Source organism: Lepidochelys kempii, chromosome 2, assembly GCF_965140285.1.
Source record: "Lepidochelys kempii isolate rLepKem1 chromosome 2, rLepKem1.hap1, whole genome shotgun sequence".
Lineage (NCBI taxonomy): Eukaryota > Metazoa > Chordata > Testudines > Cheloniidae > Lepidochelys > Lepidochelys kempii.
Genome location: NC_136381.1, coordinates 242694305 through 242721230, shown reverse-complemented (window position 1 = coordinate 242721230; position 26926 = coordinate 242694305). Strand labels below are relative to the sequence as shown.

Here is a 26926-nt window from a genome sequence, read left to right as displayed (position 1 = left end):
TTCGTGAGCGATGAAGTGAGCTGTAGCTCACGAAAGCTCATGCTCAAATAAATTGGTTAGTCTCTAAGGTGCCACAAGTACTCCTTTTCTTTTTGCGAATACAGACTAACACGGCTGTTACTCTGAAACCTGTCATTCAACTTAGGTGTGTGTGCTTGCCACATGCACCAGTGCCGGATGTTTTTCCCTCAGCAGTATCCATAGGGGACCGGCTCCGGCGCCCCAGGAGTGGTGTGCACATGCTGCGGTATATAGGGCGCCACCAGTTCCCCCCACCCTCAGTTCCTTGCTGCCAGTGACAGTGCTGGAACTGTTGCTTCTTCAGTTAGTGCTGTAGCTGCTCATTCGTATGAACTAGTTATCGTCTGTATTGGACTGTATATAGTTTTCTATTCGTGTTTATAAATCCCTTAGCTTTAGTTAGAGACTTTGTAGGTCCCGAATGAGACTTTGCCTCAGGAAGGGGCACGCCCCGATCCCCAGGCTTGAAGGCCTGTGATCGCTGCAGGAGGCCCGTGCCCATTAGTGAGTCACATAACAGTTGTCTGCGTTGCTTGGGGAAAGGACATATTAGTGAGAAGTGCAAAATTTGCAAGCCCTTCAAGCCAAGAACTGAGAAGGAGCATGATACTCATTTAAGAGTGCTCCTTATGGAGTCGGCCTTCACCCCGGCACCGGAACAGCGCTCTGACTCGGCACCAAGTATCGTGACCTCTGTGCGCAGCGCCCCGGTGGGTGGGACCATCCACTAGCCGGCACCGGTCCCTATCCGTGGCTCCGACTAAGAAGGCGGGACGAGGCAGGTCTCCAACCTCCCACAACGGAATGGATAAGTCTGGGAGTGAGCAAGGTCCCACACTGGGAAACTCTTCACCCACGTCAGTATCTCAGGCCCAAGCTTCGGGGGAGCGATGTAGCCCAACCCAGTCCTTGCCAGCTACCCCGGATAGTGGCAGAGGCCTCCATAAGTGCCGCATGCTGTCCATGCTGGAAGCCTTGCAGGCCGGTCACGGGGTAAACTCGCGTTCGGACCTCTTCGGTCTCCACTCACCATCCTGCCAGCGCTCGCCCTCCTGTAGCCACTACGCATCTGACCGCAATAGGCAGACAAAGCACAGCTGTATTCGGTCCTTGGACACAGGCAGAGAGGCTTGAGGCGCAGCTCACTGGCCACCGGGTGCAGACCTTTGGAGGCATGTGCCCCCCAACAGGAGTACTAGTCCCAGCACTCAAGGAACCTGTCAAGGGATTGATGGTACCATTCCTTGGACCATCACTGATTCCCTAGGAGGGCGTCACCATGTGCGGGCACTTCCTGGCAGCGGTCCCGCTCAGACTCCTGATCCTGCTCATCAGGTGCGAGATGTGGATTGACAGCTCCAAGCCATTGTGGATCCGTCGAGCGCCGCCGGTCCCTAAGACTCTGCTCCAGATCGGACTCCAGGCGGAGTGACTGGCACCGGTCAGGACAGAGCCACTGTTCTGCTCTGTCCTAGTCACCTGGAAGCGAACGCTCAAGATCCAGCCCTGGTTCGGAGCAAGGTTCCTTGATGGCAGGACAAGTTCTGATATTGGTGGTACCGGCTACATTGTTGGCACCGAAACTGGACCCGTGGCCTCAGGCACAGTGGCCAGCGCTGTGGTACTCATGGAACCCATGGGGGTTAAGCCAGCCCTCCCAGACTGCCTCTTTCTCCTGCCCTCCTCCAGCACACAAAACCTTGGCTGCAAGAACCCTGCAAGTCCAAGAGGGAGCAGAGGATCAAGCCTCTAGGCCACCAGTAGTTGTGGAGGACCTTACGGCACTGGCATCTTCCTCATCATTGCCAGACGAGGCTGTAACAGGGCTCCCTCCCCCAGTTCCTCCTAACGATGCTAAAGCGCACCAGGAACTACTGAAGAGGGTCACTGCCAACCTGGGTCTTCAGGTGGAGGAGCTGGAGGAGCCCTCAGACTCTCTTCGATAACCTCTGCTCCATGGCACCAGCTAGGGTGGCTCCGTCCCTTCATGATGGGGTCTCTAAGATCACTAATGCCCTGTGGCAAACTCTCTCCTCCCTGCCACCCATCTCCAAGAGGGCTGAGCGCAAGTACTTTGTGCCATCCAAAGGCCACGAGTACCTATACACCCAACCTGCTCCCAACTCCCTACAGGTAGAATCGGTTAACCACTGGGCATGACAAGGTCAACCTGGGGCTACCCCTAAGAACAAAGATTCCAAGAGACTATACTTGTTTGGGCATAAGGTTTATTGGTCCTCTAGCCTCTAGTTGAGGGTGTCCAACCATCAGGCCCTCTGGGGATGCTATGATTTTAATATGTGGCAAGCCATGTCCAAGTTCAAGGGCTCCCTTCCTGAGGCTTCTAGGAGGATTTCTGGGCTATTATGGAGGAGGCCACAACTATGGCCAGTGTGATACTCCAGGATGCAGCGGACACTGCTTCCTAGCAAAGCTGAAGTTTTGCATGATCTCCCTGGCCTCCATCATCCCCTCCCTGGATCTGGTGGACTGGTATGCCGCCCTTGATCTGAAAGATGCGTACTTTCACATTGCCATCTTCGAGGGACACAGACGCATCCTCCAGTTTATAGTAAGTCCCAAGCACTGTCAGATTGCGGTCCTCCTGTTTGGCCTAGTGACAGCACCGCAGGAATTTACCAAGTGCATGTCGGTGGTGGCTGCCTTCCTCAGACATCGGGGTGTCCAGATCTACCCGTAGCTTGACGACTGGCTAGTCAAGGGCAGAGCCAGGTCCAAAGGATGTCACGATGCTGTTACCCACCTTCTGTCGCCTGGGTCTGTTGGTGAACGACAAAAAATCCACATTAGTTCTGGTATAGAAGATAGAGTTCATTGGAGCAGTGCTCAAGTCGAGGCTGCGCCAGGGTGTTCCTGTTACTGGAGAGATTCAGGTCACTGACGGACCTCATCGCAGAAGTCTCCGCGTTTCTCCTGAACCATGGTCAGGGTTTGCCTTTGCCTACTAGGTCACATGGTCGCATGTACGTATGTGGTGCTCCAGGCCAGGCTCCGGATGCAACCCCTGCAGCAATAGCTGGTGTAGGTCTACTCCCAGTCCAGGGAGCACTAGGAGAAGGTCATCACCATCCCCACAATGGCACTTACCTCGCTGCAATGGTGGACTGACCTCAGGAAAGTCCTGGAAGGAGTTCCCTTCGTCAGCACTCCTCACTCAGTCAAGTTGGTTTCAGACGCCTCGGACCTTGGCTGGGGGGTGCACCTCTGGACCCTCCAGACCCAAGGTATGTGGTCCCCAGGGGAATTGACACTACACATAAATGTCAAAGAGCTCAGGGCAGTACGCAGAGCATGCGCGGTCTTCCTACCTCACCTGTCAGGCAGAGTGGTCAGAGTCCTCATGGACAACAAAGCCTCGATGTTCTATGTCAACAGGCAAGGCGGAGCAGGATCCTTGGCCCTTTGCCAAGAGGCACTCCATCTCTGGGACTTCTGCATTGACCATGGAATCCATCTAGAAGCATGTCACCTTCCGGGTGCCAGGAATATGCCAACAGATCACCTATGCAGGGACTTCTCCTCTCACTACAAGTGTGTGCTCCACCCAGAGGTAGCCGGCATGATCTTCTGGAGGTGGGAAACTCTCCAAGTGGATTTGTTCACCACCAGGCAGAACAGGAGGTGCCACAGATTTTGCTCCAGATGGGGTCTGGACAAGGGCTCCCTCTCCGACACCTTCATCCTGCCATGGGTAGGAAGCCTGATGTATGCATTCCCTCCAATTCCACTCATCAGCAAGGTCCTTGCGAAAATCAAGAGGGACAAGACACAGGTTATTATGATCACCCTGGCGTGGCCTCGCAAGCACTGGTTCGGGACGCTATCAAGCTTGTCAGCTATCCCTCCCTGGCCCCTGCCTAACTGACGGGACTTGCTGTCACAGGATCATAGCTGACTCTTGCACCGCAACCTCACGTTCTTCCACCTCACGGCGTGGATGTTGTGTGGCTGAACCTGGATGAACGGGCCTGTTCGGAAGGGGTCCATAAGGTCCTTCTCGAGAGTAGAAAGCCCTCAACTAGGCAGACCTACTTGGCAAAGTGGACGAGGTTCTACCACTGACCAACCAAACGGGACATCTCCCCTTCACATTCTTTGGTGCAGTTGATCTTGGACTACCTGCTTCATTTAAGGAACCAGGGCCTGGCTCACTCCTCTGTCAGGGTGCATCTTGCAGCCATTTCAGCCTTTCATCTGCCAATCCAGGGGCGACAGTGTTCTTGCAGGACAGGACGGTCAGGTTCCTTAGAAGCCTTGAGAGAGACTTTCCTCAAGTCTGATCCCCAGCCCCTCAATGGGATCTCAACTTGGCTCTGTCCAGACTCACAGGCCTGCCCTTTGAGCCTTTGGCCTCATGCTCCCTATCTCATCTATCATGGAAGGTAGCTTTCCTACTGGCAGTTACATCGGCAAGGTGAGTCTCTGAGCTGCGAGCCCTGACCTCAGAACCACCGTACACGGTCTTCTATAAGGACAAGGTCCAGCTCCGGCCCCATCTGGCCTTCCTTCCCAAGGTGGTGTCCACGTTCCACATGAACCAGAACATCTTCCTTCCGGTCTTCTGCCCTAAGTCCCATGAGACTAGTGAAGAGAAGTCCCTTCACGCTTTGTATGTAAGAAGGGCTCTGGCTTTCTACCAAGATCAGCCAAAACCTTTCCAGAAGTCGACTCAGATTTTCATCTCTACAGCTAATAGGATGAAGGGCCTCCCAGTGTTCACACAGAGGATTTCTAACTGAATCACCTCTTGCATTCGGACCTGCTACAATTTGGCGGTTGTCTCTCCGCCACCGATCGTCAGAGCCCACTGGACCAGGCATCTTCAGTGGCCTTCCTGGCACACTTCCGGATCCAGGACATCTGTCGAACCACAACATGGTTCTCAGTGCGCATGTTCATGGCCCACTACGTCATCACTCAGTAGGCCAGGGATGATGCTTGTTTCGGCAGAGCTGTGTTGCAATCTTCACGTCCGTGAACTCCTACCCACCTCCGAGGGGTACTGTTTGGGAGTCACCTAAGTTGAATGGACATGAGCAATCATTTAAAGAAGAAAAGACAGTTACCTTTTCCATACCTGGTGTTCTTCAAGATGTGTTGCTCATGTCCATTACACAACGTGCACTCCTTCCCCGCTGTTGGAGTTACCAGCAAGAAGGAACTAAGGGTGGGGGAAAACGGCGGCACACTATGTATTGCAGCATGTGTGTGCCACACAGGGGGAGCCAGAGCCGGTCCCCCTACCGGTACTGCTGAGGGAAAAACTTCTGGCACTGGTGCATGTGGCGAGCACACACACCTACATTGAATGGACATGAGCAACACATCTTGAAGAATACCAGTTGCAGAAAAGGTAACTGTCTTTTCTTGATGGGGCTGGCCAGCATAACAGAATTTGCCAAAAGGAGCAAGCCAAAGAAATGAGCTCAGGGATGGTAACTTTCTGTTTTGGGAAACAGTGAAAGATCTAGCCCTTGTTGACACCCTCCTTTGTATGTGTATAGCAAATGCTTAAATTTTCTATTCAAGTTTCCTTTTCTGTTTTTTCAAATGGAACATTTCCATATGTGAGAAGTGCTGCTTGGTATGAAAGTTAAATAAAAAGCCTTAAGTGACATAGCAGTCAGTGGTAGGACACCCAGGTTCAAAGCCATGTCTATTGACTCAGTCCTGTGCTTAATCTGCGAGACCACAGCACTACAGTTTGAGCCATGTAACCTCTTTAAGTCTCAATTTTTCCATCTGTAAAATAGATTTTTACTATAAAGGAGTTAAAAATAATGTATTGGACTGAAGATATTAATAGCCATAGATAGGTAGGGCAGATATTAGCCCCATTTTACGTCTAGGGTAACTGAATTGCAATGTGTGAGTGGATTGTCTAGGAGGCACTGTAGCTAGAATGATTAGGCCGCAGACTGGGAGTTTGTGACCTGAATACTAATCCTGATTCTTGGACCTCTGAGCCTCACATTCCCACCTGTAAAATGGAGGTAACGTTTAGAAGCTGAATAAAGTTTGTATTGTGCTATAGAAGTACAAAAGGCCAGTCAGTGGCTTGGGTGGTAATAGAGTTCAGGTCGTTGTCAGCCTTAGCTGTGTGTTTAAACCATTAGACTACACATAGAACCCCCTTCCTTCAAAATGTAAACTGGATTTTTGAGCAAAAGTGACCGTTAAAATGTTCAAATTATGAAGAATATTGTTTGTGTGAAATTTCTTTGGAAATATTTTAAATTTTGGAAAATTGCTCCAATTTGAAAGAAGCTTGGTACACTTGAGAACAGGATAATTTCAACAAACAAAACTGTTTTTGTGATACGTTCATCCAGTTTTATTAAGCTTTTTTTTTTTCTTAAAGACCGTGGGCTTTTGTCATTTGAGATGCGGAGAAAGAACATGTCTACAAATGCTAAATTAATAAAGCTGCTGAAATAAGTTATTGTTGATTTGCTGGAAAATGAAATACATATGGACCTACAGTAGCTGGTTAAAAACTTAAAGAATCAAATATATATATTCTTTCTTTGCTTTGTGATGGGGCACTTTGCTGTCACCTTGTCAGGTGGTGGTGAAATAGCTTAGATCAAATGTACCCAAACAGAACTTAAAATCATAAGGTAAACTTGTGTGGTTTTTCTCTCATGCACTGTGTAAGATTCATGAGTTTTCTGTCAAAGCTGCTGCTGCAGTTTTAGAGCAATAAAAATTAAAATCCCAATCTCCGTGGGTGACCTCAGCATTCCTGCTTTCAAAACAAAACTAAGTACATATTTCTCACCTGTTTTTAACTTCTTGCTGTGGTGAGGGCCTGTAAAACCCTTTATGAAATCGCTGCAGCAAGTTGGGAATGAGAGACGTGAAATGAAAAATCCCTGCCTAGTGCTCAGATAGATAATGGATGGTGCTATACATTTACTCCTCAGCCATCCTGTTTGCTGAGTGCTGTGCACACAGACAGACAATGTTCTGCTGAGATGAAGTCAAAAGCCAACCAAGACCAGAAGTGTCAACCCCGCCCCCCCCGCTTCAATAAAATGTTTGCTTTTAAGGTTTTTATTATTTTCCCCCCTTTACCTAATCTCATCTGGGGGGAATCTCCCTTCATATTTGTTAAAGAGAATCCATCCACTCATCCCTCCATCCCCAAGAAGTTAGAGGAACATTAATAGTCAGATGTGGGGAAAAAGGATGAAGATGATGTGGATAAGGTACTGGACTCATTGGCTGAAATCTGCATTTAGTTCCCATACTTCCCCTGTGAGGTTGGGCAAGTCACATAATCCCTCTCTACCTCAGTTCCCAATCAGTAAACTGGGGATAATAATCATGAGCCTACGATGAGTGTATTTTCGAAGAATGTATTTGTGTCTTCTCCTTCATGGTTTAGGAAAGGCTGATGCTAAGGTACATGAAAAGTGGTCTTTCTTTTTTCTGTACACATTTGTAGATAAGGTAAGATGAATGTGTCTCCTCAACATTGAGTTTCTCTCTGTTTTGAGGGCCATGCTATAGACCTGTTCCCGTACAAAAATCAGAGTTCTGTTCTGTGTTTTGTAAAGTTTGGCCGAACATCTACCTGAAAGAGCCATCAGTCAGCTGAGCTGGTGAAATTAATGAGAGGTTGGCTGAGTGCACAAACACTACAGAGACCATGTCTCCTCAAGCTTGGCACACGTTTCACATGTTGGCTTTCCTGCTTCTGCACAAGTCTTTGAACAGCCTCCTTCTCAACATATCTACTGAGCTTGCAGAGAAAATATGGAAAGTGTGTGGTTTGGTTGAAGAGACAGAATAATGGTTACCCCTTTTCTCTCTCATCGTCCCATGAACAACTTCTTAATGCCTATCAACCACGGTTTTTTACACCCCGCTCCCCACCGATAGTGTCCCAGTTTTTCCACTTTGAAAATGTGGCCATCCTCAAATGAGTCTGTGTGCCACCTGCCCTACTCTTCAAACAGTAGCACTAATTTTGATGGGTCTGTCCCACAATCTTCAAGTTAGACCTCTACAGCACCGCAGTCTGGAATCCTGTTGGCACCCATAAAGTTTCCTCCTGTGATTTCCTATAATTTGTTATTCCCATTCTATTTATTTGTTGTTCCTCTTTCTACCCAAAAAGATGATTCATCAATACACCTAAATAAATAAATGCCAGCAGTCCACCACTCATGAGCAACTGTACGAAAAAGAAATTAATCTGGAAGAGGGAAAAATGGTAAGGAAATAGACGGTTTTATGCTTGGAAGAAAAGAGGGATTTAAAATAAAAATAAAATGCACTTTGTAATATATAGGCTGAGTCCAACAGCCACAAACCTCTGGATAAATATAGGTACAAAATCAAATTCCTGGTGAAAACTGTAGAGTTGTGCACAACTATTTTTTCCTTAATCTGTTTGGTGAAAACCTGTTTTTTTTTTGTATGCATAGCTACGTACTTTTAGAAACTGTTTACAGAGGGCTTGCAGGAAGGATGAGCAATGGCCATCTCATGGTGTCAGAGTGAGCCATGCAATGGGGGGAAGTGTTGAAAATATAAAAGCCTCGGATCTGATCCTGCAACTCCGCCTCACATAAGTATTCCCACTGAAGTTCTTCTGGAACTGTCATGTGAGAGAAGAATGCAGGACTGAACCCCAAAATATCTTAAATTTGCTTATTTTGACATTATCCTACTCAGTTTAAAAGAAGTTAGAGGCTTTGGATCATTTCAGAGAAAGGGACTGCATGGATGTAGAAAATGAAAACAAACTTGTAAGGAGTTTTGTGGCTAAATGAATACGAAACTGCTTAGTGATGGAGTACATAGGTACTGCTTTTTAAATGTGTGCATCAGATGCAGATCCATTGCTTATGAAAGGTTGCTTAAATATTTGATGCATCTCTTTGGGAGAGAACAGTTTTAACTTGCTTTTTGATTTATGAAATATGCAGGCAGGAATAAGCCCCAACTTCTGAATTGTAATTGCAGTACATCAATCACCATATGCTCTTTTGTTTGTTTTGCACTATCTTTACTGAGATTTTACTGTGAAATTAATGAGTAAAGAGAGAATTGGGAAAGAGAATTTCTTCACAGCTCTGAGAGTCTGAGAAATACAATCTGTAGCATGCTTGATAATTTTTGGTTTTGCATGTGCACATGCAAAGATCATGACATTTTTGATATTCCTTTGTAAACAAGAGAGATCAGCATAAGTTTGATTGACAGCCTAACAGATTTCAGTTTACTCTGAATTTAATCCATATCCTTCAACACTGAATATCTACATATAACACCAGCTGCACAGCAAAACCATTCATTCATTGCATCTGTCCTAAATAATTGGGGTGGGTGTGGGTATCAGGCCTTGCTTGTCACTCAGAGGTATCGTGGAATATACAAAATTGGAATTGCACAACTTTGGAAATTCATGACCATAAGGCGATTGAAGTTAAATATAGGAATGATTTTTAAATGTGGCTGTCTTCTCATTGCATTAGTAACTAATGATCTGCTCTTTATGCATAATAGATTAGTCCCATTCATGGAAATGTAGAGGCAGTCATTTTCTAAAGACTTCAGTAACCAAAATGAGTAGTGAGTGGGTCATCCGTCTCGTCTCGTCTCTTTCATAGGGAATGCAAAAGACGTGTCCCAAGATAGCCTTTATCAATAACTGGAAATTACCCATGTTTTAGGTTAGCAGCTTCACATGCTCTGGGAGAAGACACTAGGCTATGAAAATTCTTTAACACGGTTTCCTTCTAAAACAAAGATCAGCACAAATATTGTGTGATTAGAACTGCTGCCTTGGTAAGCATGTCTTATGGCCATCATCTGTCTGGTCTTTTTTACCTTCCAAGGTCATGTTCTAAAATAATCTTAAACTAGACAGACTGTTAAACTGCATCGTACAATAATACAATAAACTGAACCTACCCAGAGGGGAAGGGAGACCGCTAAGCAATGGTGTCTGTCTCGTTTGATATACACAGATTCTTGTAACAAGTCACTCACTCACTGACTGACCCAATTAATTTCCATATTTCCACTGAACTAAAATCTTGAAATTTGGCGCACTAACTCAGAGAAAACTGCTGACTAAAGAAAACATCTCAAATTTGACTTCTCTGTCAGAGATCACCCAAAAGGTCATCCATTGCTTAATGGTCTCACTACGCCACTAGATACCTATCAGGGAGTATCCATTTATTTAAAAAAAAAAAAAATTCCCCGTGGAGTAGCCTTGTTTTGTACAGTGGCTTTGTTCTGGAGATGTGAAGGTCGCTTCAGATCAACAGTTGTTCTCATACCTGCTCATGAATGGTTGATGTCAAGTAAAAATGGAATGAAGATATTGTACCAAACCTCAAACATTGTGAAAACTAATAAATAGGTTATACTAATATCATAAGAACATACTACTGCTTGTCCTTGGGAAAGATGAGGTTGCATTCCATATACAGAAATGTTATTGTTAACATGATTTAGAATCATACAAGACCAAACATGTCTCAGTACAACACCTACTCCTGGGGGAATTCTGTGCCAAAAAATGAAAAAAATCTGCGTGCAATATTTTAAAATTCAGCATATTTTATTTGTCAAAGAAATACAATATGATCACTCTAGTTTCAATTATTTTGGTAATTTATTTCAAAATACCAGTCAGCAAGTATGTCAGTAACAATACAGGTTCTGGAATTTTTTTTTTTTTTTGACAAATAAATTCCATACTAGGCATATTGATACAGAACTTTGAGTAATTCATTTAAACTGCAATAAGAAACTTATTTCCAGCATTCCTCAGAAGCAGTGCACAGGCTTAGTGGATTCAGGGACAACAGAAGAACTGAGGGAGAGGGAAGAAGCCTGGGAGAGAAGCAGTAGGGCTGTTGGATTTGGGTGGGAGAAGTATGGAATAGGTTGGGGGGGTGGAGAGGGGATTGTTAGGGGGTTGGGGAGCCTCCCCCAAGCACACGCTAGCTGATCCCTGCTGTGGAGCCAGAAGGTTCAGGGCATGAACAGGCTGGAAATCGCTTCCCCCGCCCACTTTAGAGCTTAGCTGAGGTGGGAGAGGCTTCCCCATGTCAGCGCTGTGTGGGGCTTTGGTACATGCAGGGCTCAGCTACTCCTGACCAGTGCCCCAGGCTGGAGGGTTTGGGGCTTTCCTATGGCACCGGCCCAGCCAGAGGCAGTGGAGGAAGAAAGGAGCCAGCCGGCCAGGCTGTTTGTGAGCTGAGTGCTCTGACTAGAGGCTGGTTTTCGGCACAGTGTTGGCACCCCACCGGGAGGGCTGGGGAATATGGAGGAGTAGTGGGGTTGGGGGTTGAAGAAGGGGCAAAGCAGATAGAGGACAGCGAGAGGGGGAGCATGTAAAGAGTCGCTGGGTGGGCAGCAGAGGTGATATGCATTTAGCCTGCATTCACCAGCCATGTCAGCTCACAGTGCGGAGCGGGAAATGGGACCCGGGGTGGGGAGGCAGGGACCTGCTTGCAGATAGCTGGCACACGGTGGGGTCTGCACTGATGGTTCATGGGGGGAGCGGCTGGCCGCGCGCCGGGCTTCTTCACCTGCCCCTAGTCTTGCACACCCACCTCCATTGTCGGCCACTGGACCCCCCCCTCACTTCTGGTGCGTTGGGTGGCTGGCTAGCAGGGATCCGGCCAGCAGGTCCCACCAGTGTAACACCAACAGACCCTGGTCGTCATGATCGAACCTGGGGCCTCTGAAGCTTAGTGCGTAAGTGTCTACTGCATGAGCTAAAAGCCATATGGCTCTTAGCTAAGGCTGTAGAGCAAACTCATTAATCTCTCTCTTTCTGTAAGTGGTCTCAGTGCCACTACATGGGACACACCCAGGAGGTGTGTGGGTTACCCCAGTACTGACTGGGGGGTGGGAGAGACAGAAAATTTGGGACACCTGCAGGAGGGCTTAAATACGGGACTGTTCCTTTAAAAATGGGATGTCTGGTCACCCTACCGTGCATCCCCCTTCCTATTCAGCCCCATGTTCAGTGCTGTTACCCCACTAGCTCCTGAGCCCATGCTTCAGTCTGTCCCCTCCACTAACTCTTCTGAGCCTCAGTCTGTGACCCTGTGTACCCTGCTCTGTCCGTGCCATGCCTCCTCACCTCACACAGCCTCTTCTGCCCCACTGGCTGCCGACTGGCTGCCATCTCTTTTGGCACCACAGCAGTTCCTGGTGCGTGAAAGGTGTAACTGCAGCCCCTTTCCAGCAGAATCTATATTCTGCAGAAGAAAAATCGGGGAGGGGGGCATAAATTCTGCGCATGTGCAGAATTTCCCTAGGAGTAAACATAAAACGGCCCAGGAGTTACTATGCTCTCTCTTAGATGGCCTAGTGTAATGTGGAATTAATGTAATTTTTATAATCATCTAGCTGTTACACCAGTGGTTCCCACACTTGTTCCGTCGCTCGTGCAGGGAAAGCCCCTGGCGGGCCGGGCCGGGCCGGTTTGTTTATGTGCCACGTCTGCAGGTTCGGCCGATCGCGGCTCTCAGTGGCCGCGGTTCGCTGCTCCAGGCCAATGGGAGCTGCTGGAAGCGGCGGCCAGTATGTCTCTCGGCCCACGCCGCTTCCAGCAGCTCCCATTGGCCTGGAGCAGCGAACCGTGGCCACTGAGAGCCGCGATCGGCCGAACCTGTGGACGCGGCAGGTAAACGAACCGGCCCGGCCCGCCAGGGGCTTTCCCTGCGCTAGCAACGGAACAAGTTTGGGAACCTCTGCATTAAACGTATTCGTGGAAACCTTTCTGTTTAAAATCTGGTAAGTAAGATTGGTGGCCTCAGATGACCTTCACTTGACCAAATAGGAGGCCTCATGCTCAACATGAGCACTTCATAGAATAAATGTGTTTTTTAAACCATTTTTACCTCTAATGTGGTTTGAGGACACTTGAATTATTCATAGCTGAAAATTGATGACTTCTGATGGAAAGATCAAATCTGGGATGTTTCTGTATTCCAGTGGTTCATAATGAATGGGTGTAACAAATTACAAGATTCCAGATCAGTGGTATAATGGCATTTGTTAGTGGCCAGTCACAAACATATATAAATTATAGATTATTATTCTATTAACCCATTTATTTTATATCTATATATCTATGTCTATCTATATAATTGTTATTTAAGTTGTTATATAAGAGAGTGAAGACAACGTAAAGAAATGTTCACATGGGACTAGAAGTTTATACGTTTTCTGTATATTGTCCATGGATAAATTCAACAGTATGGGGCTGATTCTGCTGCTCTTATGTTGAGTTAGGGATGTAAAATGTTAACCAATTAACCGGTCAGCATTAGTCTTACCGGTTGACCTGCCTTAACCGTTAATCCCCGGGCCAGCTGGCTGACTCCAGTGGCCCTGCACCACCCAGCTGGAGCGGCCCCAGCCGCACCAGCCGACCAGCCCTTTAACCAGTTAACTGTTTAAATGATTAAAAAATATTTCATTGAAATGATTAACTTTTTAAATGGTATTTATATCCCTATGTTGAGTAGTGTCATACTCTGCAAGTAATCCCATTGAAATCAATGAATCTGTTTGGGGAGTTAGGTGGTACTCAATGCACTTGTGGGTGGCAGACTCTATTTTTATCTATGATAAAATTAAATGTACAGTAGTTAGTATTTTAAAATGCATAATGCTCATAGTAGCGGGAAGATGATACGATTTGAGCAGAAGACTGGGAATCGATATCTGGGCTCCAGTCTTCAGTTATGTTACACTCTATGATCTTGGGCAAATAAATTAATACCTCTGTGCCTAGCTTTCCCATTGTCACAGGGGCATTGTGAAGCACAGTTCTTGAATGTGTATGATGCACTTTAAGATTCACTCATGGCAAAGGGAGTATAAAATTGCAGAACATAATTTTGTAACTAGATATATGTGTGTGGTTTTTCGTGGATTGTGCTCAGATTACACCATATCATCAGTGAATAGCATGCCAGCTTCCTGTTACCTCATCTTCACCTATGCCACAGATCACATTTTGCTGCTGTTACTTGGAATTCAAATTATGGTGTTTTGTGCCAGCAATCTAGTTGGCAAAAGTATAAGTTTTCCCAGTTTGAATTCAGTATTTCCTCCTCTCAACGCGTTCCACCCTTGTATCCCTGATCTAAAATGGCAGACATAATTTTCTTTTTATAAACTGTCAGTTTTACAGATGGATGCCTGTAGTGCTGCAGATGAGCAATATGAAGTACATTTTTCAAAGTTCCACTTTGAGTATCTGTGTACGCTTTATTACAGTATTGCTTAGCTCCAAATGAGAAGCATTGCTCTTCTTTAAATTCAAAGCTCCTGCATGTGCAACAAGCCATATGATGTTGCTGTAACTATTTTCTGAGCAACCAGGGTAGAGGAATAAAAGTCACCGTTCCAGAAATGTCCAACAATGCAGTAACAAGAGTGCATAACAGAAGTTTAAGCAAAATAAGTCATTGACTGAAACAAAGTCCCTTGCAGGAGGGTCAGTAGATGAGAGTGGATGGCTTGTTGCAGAAATGGTTATGGTGGGAACATCAGTAAGTGTGTGCAACTTGGGGACAAGGAATCTTTAGAGAGAATTTCATCTGAGATTATTTTGATCCATTTCATTGTTGTTATATTCCTATCCCACAGTAACAGTAAAAATTGAAAGCATGCTCCTGTCATATCAATTTTACATCAGACATATGGGAAGCAAGAAACACTTGGCAGTTCATATTTTGAGAGTGGCCCAGTAGCAACTGAAGTAACAGGCATGGAAATTTCATATTGCAGGGTTCAGGATTTCTGTTGTTGGGATAGGGTGACTTAGTAAGTTGAACAATTTTACAACTATAGGTTTAAACCACCAACTGGTTGATGCACTGACAGCTAGTAATTAAAGCATTGCTATACAGAGGTCATGCTAATGCATCATCTTATCAACAATTTCTAGAGCGTCTCTCTAATGACAAGCTCATTGTCAGTTGTAAATAGTCTGAAATTGAAAATACAGCAAAATCACTGTACAGTTTTTTTTCCAGCTCAGAAAAAATTCAGCAGGGAATCCATAGTAAAGTAAACCCCTTAAGTTGCTGGCATATGCATTTTAATTTGAAATGCAGTAAAATGCTACTGTTAAGTGTTGCTGTAATGCTGTGACCTAACAACTCTAGCATTATACTGATCAGTTCCCATTACAAATATTATAGAACCGTACATGTCGGCAGTCCCTTAAAGCTGTTTGGGGAAATTCTTCTTAAAAATTAGAACATTTAATTATAAGCGATGATCCATGTCAGTAGCAGTCTCGTGAGGACTCTTAGCTGCAGCTCCAGAAGAAATGAGTTTTCTGTGTGACCCTGGTGGCTACCTTGTTAAAAATCTTGTTTTTATGTGATATTGCAGTTAAAGTGACATGCACCATTTTTACATGTCTAAGGAAACTGGCGTGCTAATGCTTTTTTGTTTTGTTTTAAAATGAATGGGTGATAATTTTTAAAAAGGTTCCCTGATTATGTGTTTGCATATTTTATCTTAGTTTAGAACAATTATTTTAATTTATTTTTTCAGTGGCTCCGAATGTGCAAACTGCATCTACCGTAGTTCTGCTCTTCTCCCTAATATTTCCTGCTATTTCTTTAGCTCTGATAGTGGGAGTAGTGGTGGAAATATTGCTGTAGATAGGACACCCGTTGGCCACCAGCAGCATAAGTACTCTTCTATAACCTTGCTCAGAGCAGGACTACGTCAGACTTTAGTAAAAATGCCAATGGCCAGCCTTGTCTACACTAGTGTTCACTGTTGCAACCACCAATGAAGAACAGCCAGTGGTAGCAATGGATAGTGGGATATTTTAGAAAAAATGTCTATGGTTTGTCTATACTAAGTTGTTTTCTTAAAATGTTCCATTGTTGGTATCACATTCTCAGCTCTATTGGTAATTGCAGCCATGTGGACTAGGTACACCAGAGTTCCATTTTTTAGCTTTCTATTTTTGCTTCCACCAGTGCAGCTAAATGCTGGTATCAGCTGTGGGACTGTGTTGGGAAAAATAACCTTGTATAGAGGAACTTAACTTCTTGTGGGAGAAGCAGCTTACTTTCAAATGGTCCGGAGTATTAGTGTTTGATGCTTACTTTTAGCAGAAAAGGATGAACACACATACCCCATATGTACATATGCCTATGTCTCTCATAGAATATCAGGGTTGGAAGGGACCTCAGGAGGTCATCTAGTCCAACCCCCTGCTCAAAACAGGACCAAACCCCAACTAAATCATCTCAGCCATGGCTTTGTCAAGCTGGGCCTTAAAAACCTCTAAGGAAGGAGATTCCACCATCTCCCTAGGTAACCCATTCCACTTGGTAACCCATTCCAGTGCTTCACCACCCTCCCAGTGAAAAAGTTTTTCCTAATATCCAACCTAAACCTCCCCCACTGCAACTTGAGACCATTACTCCTTGTTCTGTCATCTGGTACCACGGAAAACAGTCTAAATCCATCCTCTTTGGACCCCTTTTCAGGTAGTTGAAAACAGCTATCAAATCCCCACCCCATTCTTCTCTTCTGCAGACTAAATAATCCCAGTTCCCTCAGTCTCTCCTCATAAGTCATGTGCTCCAGCCCCCTAATCATTTTTGTTGCTTTCCGCTGGACTCTTTCCAATTTTTCCACATCCTTCTTGTAGAGTGGGGCCCAAAACTGGACACAGTACTCCAGATGAGGCCTCACCAGTGCTGAATAGAGGGGAATGATCACACCTTTTTCTACAAGGCAAACATTAATGCCCAAATTTTGACAGAACACTCAGCTATTTGCTAGTGCAGTGTCAAAACACAAATATCTTGGCGCATACTCCATGCAAACCCACAGATGTTAGGTTATATCTGGTGCTGTCACATAGCGTTCCTGATTTAGTGGATTGAGACATTACTATGAAAATTTAATTGTAAGCAAAAGCGATGGTCTTGAATAACATCTAGTTAAATTCAGAGTCTAGGCTTTGGTGCTCAGCTGAAGTTGGAATACAGGCCATGATAGTGCTGTTGGGTTTTTTTTCTTTTGTTCTCACAAAGAGCTTTTACTTTTTGTACATGATTAATGGAGACTAAATGGGGAAGGAGTTTTGTGTAGAATAGATAAAACTCTTGTTTAAAAGGCTGTGTTGAAAACCGTGTAAATATAGATCAATCATAATAGAATTATATATGAAGAATAAAAACAAAATGCGTCGCTTACATAAGAGGCAGGGATGTCTGTTTATTCAGACTAGCTGAAGGTCTGTTATATGACAAGGACTAATCAATGACACATGGGCCAATTGTGGTTTTTCTTCATGTCAAATCATATTTCTTTTATTTCCTCATCCAGATTGTGATTTTGTTGTACTTTTCCACCACCTAAAATGATTACAGTTGATTTTCTTGGCTCACAGTAATTGCACTGACCATTTCACTGAAAGAGGGAAATAAAATGAGAAAATCCACAGAAAGAATTCCATTCATTACACACTCCTTGCTGCCTTCTATAGCACTGCTAAATAAACTTGTCTTCAGCAGAGTTCTACAAGTAAACTAACAGACTTTCTGATTTAAAAAAGAGAGAGAGAATCCTAACCATCTATTTTTGCCAGCATAGTCCTCAATATGCCACTTTGAAAAACCTGAGTCATTTTTTTGCCACTTTTGACTGATCTATGCCTGGGTAAATTAGTGTAGTAGAAAATTTTATTTGAATTCAGACAGGAATTTTGTTACAAGGATATCTGGGTCTGGTTCAATTCATGCTTTAATTTCTTGATGCTTAAGTTAATTTTCTGACTGAGTCCATTTTTAGTAAACAACTTGTCAATCACGAGGCATTAACACTCCAATGCAATATATTTAAGAAAAAAGTTGTTTTATACCAGAAATCTTGCCTGGAAAACTTCATTATATATCCCATTTATGTATTGAAGTTTTCATTTTGTAGCATTTCATATTATGCCCTACAATATGTCCTTTACAATTTTCTTTCCCTGTAAGTGTGTGTGTGTGTTGGCACAGGAGGTATGTTATAATGCTTAACTTGCCTAGGGTAGCACCCTATTGCTTGTGGTTGGCCCAAGTAGTACATCTTTCCAGTGTAATTGTCCAAATTCACTTTCTCCTTTTTCAGTGTTTCTTTCATATTATCTTAAAAACCAGCTGCATTGTCAATGTGCAAGGACTGGTTGTGTTTTTTTATAAGACACTTTCTTTGTTTCTTTTGAAATAGAAAGATGAAAACTACAGAAGCTTACCTCGGGATACTAGTAACTGGTCTAACCAGTTTCAGAGAGACAATGCTCGCTCATCGTTAAGTGCCAGTCATCCCATGGTGGACAAGTGGCTGGAGAGGCAAGAACAGGTAATATATATTAATATATATATTACTTTAATAATTTAACCTTTATGTTAGTCCACAAGTATTACAAAGAAACAAATTCCTAATTGATAATGGTTCTGGAAGCATGGGTATTCGCATCAGATATGTAGAGTGTAAATATGTATTGGGATTCCTCTGCTTCCAAAAACTTCATTAGGACTAAAAGTAGAAATCAGGAAATATCACCCATTTTTGAGCAATCACTCATTTATACAGTACGTGGAGTGTGTTCTGATGAGCACTGCTATTCTTTGCTACTCTTCTTCACAGCTGGTATCAGCAGGCTTGTTTTATTTAGAGATTGTTGTTTTGAAGTAAATTTTATTGCTGAAAAGCCAGTAAAGTTACTCACAAAGCTGTTTAACTAAATAAGGATCTATTTTTGCATATCTTTTTTTAAATGCTCTTTATTCTTCTGAACCAGTGACATGTCATTCGATTCTGGCTTTAAAGTCATAACGGTTATTTGCCTTTATTGCCACTATATTGAAATTACCAGTTTTAAATTTTTCTTTTCACACAATAAATAATTATGCCCAATGTTTTCCTCCTTTATTAAGAATCTCATGGTTATGAATATTGAAAGACTTAAAATGAAGATCAAGTTTGCTTGATATCACCGTTGCTTGATCAGTTTGATGTTCAGTAAATATCCATATTGCAAACTTGTTATTTGGAACCATTTGCTGATTGAATTATGTGTTGTAGATTTGGTGCCATAGATTGTAAGCAATCTCCTGTTGCAGTGTTTTTTGTTTGATTTTTGAGGCATGCCTTCCTGAGTCATTAGAATCTCATTGACGTACTTAAATAAGCTGTTGTCTCAGCAAAAGGAGTTGGATTAGAAATCTTAAAATTAACCGTCCTAGAAAATGTCAGTGACGTGCATATTTAAACATCTATTTTCCAATAAATGTTGTATTTTGTGAAGTTTTGCTCACAGTCCAGTAACTAGACCCACTTTACCCAACTTTGTGGTAAATAAATAATGCTATGAAAGCCTGCTTAAACAACTGTAGTCAACTGATTTAATTTCTGTAGCTGCAAAATTTTTATTTCTTGTGATCAATTTTTTTTAAAATGAGAGAGATGATCCATTCATTACATTCTGGATGTTAATAAGTCACATGTACCTGGAAGAGCGGGATCCTTTGGTGATTTCATATCAGCAGGATAAGTAATTAGACTGAAAACTGTTTAACAGGGCATGAACAGCGGAAGGAAACCCATAATGAGAATGGAATGAAGCACAGCACTGGGGAGGGAGGGAAAGAGCCTTACACATGAAAGAGTGGATGCAGGTGGAAATCCTGTTTACTTCTTTTCTCAAACTTAACATCCTTTTGAATGTCCCTCTGAGCCCTTTATGTTTCATTGTATAAACATAATGCTTTTTCATTTAATAAATTAAATTTGGAATGCTTGGTAATAAGCAAACTGGAACTTACTGAATATAAGCACATGTTGCACAGTGAATAATAACTAAGCAACAAGTCCCCTCTGTTTCTGAAGCAGTGTTCAAGAAGTTTCAAGTAGATAATGGGGTTGTCCAAGGGACTCTTCTGTCCTGTCCCGCTCGTAGTATGGAATCATAAGAGAATCTTTTGGATTTTAAAATGCTCTGAATTTTTTAGTTCAGAACATAAGGTGAGTAAATAGTATCCCACAGCACTCTGAATTGGCTCTTCCTTGCTGGGCCTCTGCTTTTCACTTACCTTTCTTTTGGGAGACACTCAAGGCAGTAGAAGCTCTGCAAATGGAAATAAGCAACAAGAAAAAAAAGGCAAATAGGAAGAATTTAAGTATCTAGCCTATGGTGTGGCCTACCAACCTGCATAGCCAAGTCATTTGGTGTCTTTAATCCCTATACTCTACAGAGGTGTGGCAGTGGAGCTGGTATCCTCACTTATGGTAGTACAGCTACCAGATCTGGTGACAAACCAAGTGCAATGACAATGCTAAGAAGCAGCCAGAATATAGCTGTGCTCTAATATAGCTGTTTGGTTTCATAGAACTGAAGCGAGTACCAGGTTCACCTATGCTGGTCCCAGAGACGTTGCTCACTGGAGGAATTTCCTTTGGAACTATGTTACTTAAGGCAAGGCTTATTTTGTATACGTGTAAATCCTGTGCCTCACCTTTTCCTCTTGAGCGTATGGAAGAAAGGAAATTTCCCAGAGGGTCCTGCTAACCTTCAGAGATAGCTAAATGTTGTGAGATTCTGCTTTGAGGAGCACAATTAATTCATTAGGCAACTCACCAGGATTACTAATGTTAAAGACCCCCTGTCAAGACTGATTCCTCACACTGGCACTCTGAGTGCAGAAGGTGGGGGTCCGCAAGGATTTTAAAAATTAATACTTGCCACTCCAGGCTTGTATTAAACTCCCAAGGTTACAGTTTTTCTCTAACCTTGGCTTGGTAAATGCTGCCACCACCTAAATGCAAACTCCTTTTCAGATCCCATGAAGGAGCACTTGGGAATTCCTTCCTGTGGGGTACCCTTCAGACCTTTCACAACCCCTCCCCTCCCCACCCCAGGGAAGAGCTGAGAAAGGAAATTAGCTCTTGCCACCAGCTAATTTAACAAAATATGCACAAACCTCTTAGGACACCAAAAATCCAATCCAGTTCTTAAAAAAGGTAAATTTTATTAAAAACAAAAAGAAAGAAAATACATCTGGTACTTCGGCTTTTGCTAGATTTTAAAAGAAGAGTTCCAAAACTTAAGCACCCAAAATAACTTTCTTGGGGGTTCAGGTTAAAGGTTACAAGCACACAAAAACATCTGGGGTTCGCACAGAGGAGTCCACAAGCCTTACAGAAAATAAAAGAAATAAACCTAATCGCATCTATATAAACATTTCCTGTCGCAATGAATCCTCCTGGGTATGGATGATGAATTTTCATACCTGGTCCAAACTTTGCACAGCATTCCGGCTGTCCCTGTCTCTTCAGCTCAGAGAGAACAACCAAGAGATAAAGGGAAAGCTTTTTTCCCCTTTTAAAAAGTTCTAGCCTTCCCATTGGCTCTTTTGGTCAGGTGCCCACTCCCTTTTCTTTAAAGGGTTAAAATGTCCCCCAAGTACAGGTAAAGCAAGCAGCCTCCAAGAGGGACTTTATAGTAACTGGTTGGCTGGGTGTCCATAAAAGGGAGCCGCCTGCCCCCCCCCAACCCCCGCCCCGAGCCACTAGGTGCCAGAGAGATAAGGGTATTTTTACAAGAGAGAAAACATATCTCATTTCTCATACAGGCCCCTATACTGTGATCTTGCAGTGAGATTGTTATAGGATGATATAAGGAGTAATATACCCGGCTTCTGTTGGTGTCAATACTGGCACTTGTTAAAGAAATAGCTCTGCTTCTATATACTACAATGGATGTTGGGCCTCAGTACGGAGAGACACTTGAAAATATATAGTACAAATAGCAATTAGCTTCATCTGTGATACATTACCAGGCCTCTACTACATTTTGAAGTGGGACATCCAAGAAGATGAAAGATTTGTGTCTGCCTTCTGAATTGTCTTAGGGTATCATGGGTCTATATGATGGGCAGGAATCTGTACTTCAATTTAGAGATCATTCCCAATTCATTTACAAAAGATTCAAGCTATTCGCTGAAAGAATCAACAAATTTAACTTACAGAAAGGTTTGTTATTCCAACCCATAAAATAAGACATGCCAGAACTGGTTGCACCTTGAAGAATTCCTTTGCTAGCAGGAATTTGAAGGTTTAAATTCAGACAGTTTCAGCTTTCAAATTTTTCAGAGATTGCTGTAAACTAACAAGCCATTCTAGAAGATATGGGCCTCTATTGTTTCACTGGGCAGACAAGCTCACTCTGATAGATTTCAAAGTAGTGTTAACATAAATTGTTCGTTCCTCTCTACTATTTATCCCTTTAAATAATAATTAGAAATGTATAATTTTCTTATGGAATCAAATTAAATGAAAGTAGTGCTTCTAAAATTTTCTTCTTAAGAATTCCCAGTAGCAGACTTGTTCCAAAGAATCAGTTGAAGATAGTTGGCAATTTTCCCAAAATTTGTTCACATGTATAGTATTACCACTGTTCAATTGAGAAATCATAAAATAACTAACTAAAAAGCTCAGCCCACCTGAAGCGGTTTGCAGGATTGGATTCAAAGATTGGGGAATGCCATCTAACTGTAGAAGTCATAACAGTGGGGAGGTTGGGGTGGAGAAGGCGAGAGTTAAAGTTAACATTTGGTGGAAAGTTTAAATATATACAGATTCTATGGCGTGGTCATTTCAGTTTCTATAACCAAATATTGAAATTGGCAAAGATCAAGTTTACATAAGAAATATCACACTAAAATAGTATATTCTTTGCTTTACTGGAGAGGCCCTACGTTTTAAAAGGATTAAAAACTCTGTGCTGTTTTATGTGGTGGTCGAGCAGAAGAAGGGGAGGGAAAGGGAGTTATATTTTTGATTGTTTAATTTCTAAGGCAGCTGATCAGAAAAGCCATTTGCAAATCTAAAGGACAGCATTCAATTAAATTAAACTGCATAGGAATTATATAAATTGATTTGTGTTCATTAATGAATAAAAGCAAGATACTTTATCGAGCACTGTTCAAAATACAGTGGCTTGTTCAGCACAGCTCAACATAAATTCAGTTTTCCAACAAGCATTTAAAAAAAAAATTAAGAAAGCATCAAATTTAGAAGATGAAATGCACATTCATGGTCATCGCTGAATAGCAAAATCCCTGAAGCTCTGCAGTATTCTTTAAATATGGAAAATGAAAATGGATTTTTCCCTATTCGAAAATGGGGGATGGGGAAGAAGAAGTTAGGTAATTACTTCTGCTTTCCTCATGTGGTGGAAACTTATAGAATAGTAGATCAAGCTGGGCAGAGCTCTTTTCATTTTAAACATATTGCTAGCTGCCTCCTTCCTCTTACAGTTAGCTTCTTGCTTGTGACAGCTGTCAGCACTGAAATACAAAGGTAATCTCTGTGTGGTCTTTCTGGTTCTCTTCCTAGCAATGATATCTGACATGCATATATTGTTAGTGTTTGATCTCCAAGCACAGAGTACCTTCCTTCAGCTTTGTTTTGAGCAACTGAATGCTTATTTTTAATATGAATAAATCTACCATTTAAAATTTTTCAGACATTACGAGATAGAATGGAACTGTGGGTTGTAATACTGCAAAGAGTCTGAGCCTGAAGCAACGGTAGGAAGATTGTATGATGCCATCTACTTGAGATGGTATTCATCTATCAGGGGATATAAGCAGCCACCAGATCTTGAACTGTACATTTGCCTTAGCACTGTAGGTAAGGCTGAGTTTCTTTCATCTTTTCTTAGTTCCCCTTTTCAAGTTCTTGTCATTGGCTTGCATCTCACAGGCTTGTTCTTGGCTCCAAGGTGTGGTTTTATTTTGTTTTTTATAGTTTCATCATTTTTGTGTTTATATAGTGTTAAAAGTCGGTGACTTTTATGCTTACAGGAATTAGTGAGTAGTTTTTCCCCCTCTTTTGGGCTCTGAACTAGTGCTGTTCAGATTTAAAACTTTAAAGCTTCCTGTCACAGTTCAGGGCAGCTGCACCTGTACTTCTTGTCAGTGGTCCAGCAAGGGCAGTCATTCTCAGCTTCCCAGCTGTTGCCTTTGTGGGTGGAGACCTGTGTCTCACTCCCTTCTTGCCTGAGTATGTCCAGGCTGCACATTTCCCTTCCTTCACTGTGTTGTTCACAGCAGAGAGAGGCTGCCCAAGCACTCCTGTTTGCTTTTTCTTCAGAGATGGTTAACAGTGTCACTGCCCAAGATTTTTGATACCACATACCTCCTTTAGTGCAAGCCTATTTTATTCTTAAAGTAAAAGCTCTACAGAGAAAACATATTGAAAACAATAAAAGAACCTACACGCATGCCAATAAGTTTACCAGAGATCACCCCAACTCTAGCATGGGCTCTGACAGAGGCAGTCCTTCAACCTCCTCCCCACCCAAAGGGGTTTACTTTGTGGTCCCAAGTTTATCACTGCTTTATCTCAAAATAGTCTTATGGGGTCTCAGTTGGCCAAGTCCTTCCAATCCTTCACTCAGTTCCTCTGTGGACCAGGATCTTGTCTGTTTGCTGCTGAGGAAGAGGGCCATGAGCTGGTTTAAAACCAGGCTATTTATCAGACAATCCTTTCTTTGTCTGTTAATCCCTAGAGAATCCAATTTAAGCGTAGTGTGTGTTCACCTCTCCAGAGGTGGCTTCCAAGGGCTGATAATGAAGGAAATACATCAGCATCCCCCTCCCTACTAGAAAAGACATATATTATTCTTCTTCAAGTGCTTGTTCATGTCCATTCCACATTAGGTGTGCGTGAGTTGCGTGCATGAGTGTCGAAAACTTTTTTCCCTTAGCAGCTCCCGTCGGGCCGGTGGAGCCCCTGAGTGGTACCACTGCGCGGAGCATATATACCCCTGCTGCCTGACCCCCTCCAGTTCCTTCTTACCATCCGTGGTGGCGTTGGAACGACCTCTCTCTCTTAGGCTAAGGGACTGCTCTCATCCTTCTCATAGATAGCTGTTATCAGTTAGTTAGCATACCTTTGTTGTGGACACTTAAGTGATTAGGTGCTTGGAGGCACCCGGCACCTGCCCCGAGCTGTGGGGCATGCCGCAGGCCCACAGGTTTAAAGACTTGTGCCACATGCCGCAAGCCTGTGCCAGTTAGTGACCCCCACGGCTCGTGTCTATGTTGCCTGGGGGAAGAACATCAAACTGAGCGGTGTAAGATTTGCAAGGCCTTCAAGCCAAGAAAGAGACTTTCGTTTGAAGCAGTTGTTGATGGAAGCCGCATTGTAGCCACTGGGCCCAGAGCGCCTGACACTGGCTCCAGCTTCCTTGGTGCGTAGTGCCCCAGAGCTGTCAGAAGACCCGGCACCGGCTAAACACAGAAAGCTGTCGGCCCCAGCACCACGGCGCGGCCCACGGCGCAGCCCAAGGGAAGGCGTGGACGTTCCCCGCCCAGGAGGCCGGCGTCTTCCAAGGCCCCGAGCACCAAGAAGAGTGGGAAGGCCGCGGTTCCGGCGCTGGCACCGGTGGCTTCAGCACCACGAGTCCCACCGAGCCCAGGCCTAAGCGAGCTCGGTGCGGACGATGGGCTCGAGGACTTAACGGATCAGCCCTCCACGCCTGGCACCTTTGAGGCAGCAAAGGACCTCATTGAGCTGTCTGTGACGAGCCCCCTCCGGTACAGGGAGAATCCTCCGGCACCCATGCCACGGGTGCCGTTGAGGGGTAAGCCAGCAATGGTGTGCTGTTCAAGGACACCGTCCTGGCATCGCTCCCGGAGTTGGTCCCAGTTGAGCTTCACATCTGCAGACTCCCAGTTACTCACGGCTCAGAAGGAAGTCGCGGTACCGGGAGTGAGTCAGAGCGAGGAAATAATGGAAGAGGCACGACGCTCTCCAGCACCGATTAGAGACTGGCACCGGGAGGAGTCGAGACGGCCCTCACCGGAGAACTCCCGCAGACACCGATCCCGGTCCCGAGAATGCTGGTGCCTGTCCCGGTCCAGATCCTGTTCCCGGGGATATCGGTACCGGTCTCGCTCCTGTTCCGTTAGGAGCTGCTTGTCGACCTCCCGCCGGCACAGATCGTTGGCACTGCCATGGCCTTCGCGGTCAGCGCCGACTCCCGTTACTCGCTCCATGCTCTGGACAGCAAGGACCCTCAGACAGGGTGGCACCCTGAATGGGGGCCGCCAGGTCATTGGCCCTTCTGGACTCCTTGGGCCTATCAACAGTGCCAAGAGGCCCAGTCCAGGGCGAGCTACTTGGTGCAGCGCTCCCGGTCCCTGCACCGATGCCCAACGGCGCTGGAAGCTACAGTATCCAGGCCTCCTGCATCCCCCCAGGATAAACCGGAGAGACCAGCACTGAGTCTGGTGCTGCACCGAGGTCTCCCGGCCCGAGCCAGAGGCCCCTCCCATGGGAGAAGGGGAGCAGGAGGACCAGCCAGAGGGGGTTGAGCAGCTGCTAACCTCCTCGTCATCCTCGGATGAGGCAGTGGCACGAACAGCAGTGTCCGGCCCTCCACCCGTAGATCACAGAGGCCACCGGGAGCTACTGCATAGGGTCACCGAGAACTTGGGGTTGCAGGCCGAGGAGACAGTTGAGTAGGAGGACCCCATGATGGACATTTTGAGCCCCGAAGGTCCATCTCGAATAGCGCTCCCGCTCATTAAGACCGTCCAATCGAATTATAAGACTATATGGCAGACCCCAGCCTCCAGCGGCCAAAGGTGTGGAGCGCAAGTACTTTGCCCCGTCAAAGGGCTATGAATTCTTGTTCTGCCACCCAAGTCCGTGCTCCCTGGTGGTCTCAGCGGTGAGCAAAAGGAAGCACCATGGACAACAGGCCCCGGCACCTAAGGCCAAGGAGGCAAAACTTCTGGACCTTTTTGGCAGAAAGGTGTACTCATCAGGGGGCCTTCAGTTGAGGATCGCTAAC

General features: G+C 44.5%; 1 protein-coding gene across 14 annotated transcripts in view; it reads left to right on the top strand.

The window, feature by feature from the left end:
- Window positions 1–26926, top strand: part of PARD3 (par-3 family cell polarity regulator) — a 648369-nt gene that overhangs the window by 291821 nt on the left and 329622 nt on the right. For 9 of the 14 annotated variants that reach the window (XR_012157609.2, XM_073334435.2, XM_073334426.2 and 6 more), the window contains one exon: window positions 18289–18420. The exons of the other annotated variants lie outside the window; for them this stretch is intronic. Coding sequence is in view for 8 of the 9 variants with exons in the window: in XM_073334435.2 (XP_073190536.1) it covers window positions 18289–18420 (132 nt within the window). In the remaining variant the exon portion in view is untranslated. The remainder of the gene's footprint in view (window positions 1–18288; window positions 18421–26926) is intronic. 14 annotated transcript variants of the gene reach the window in all.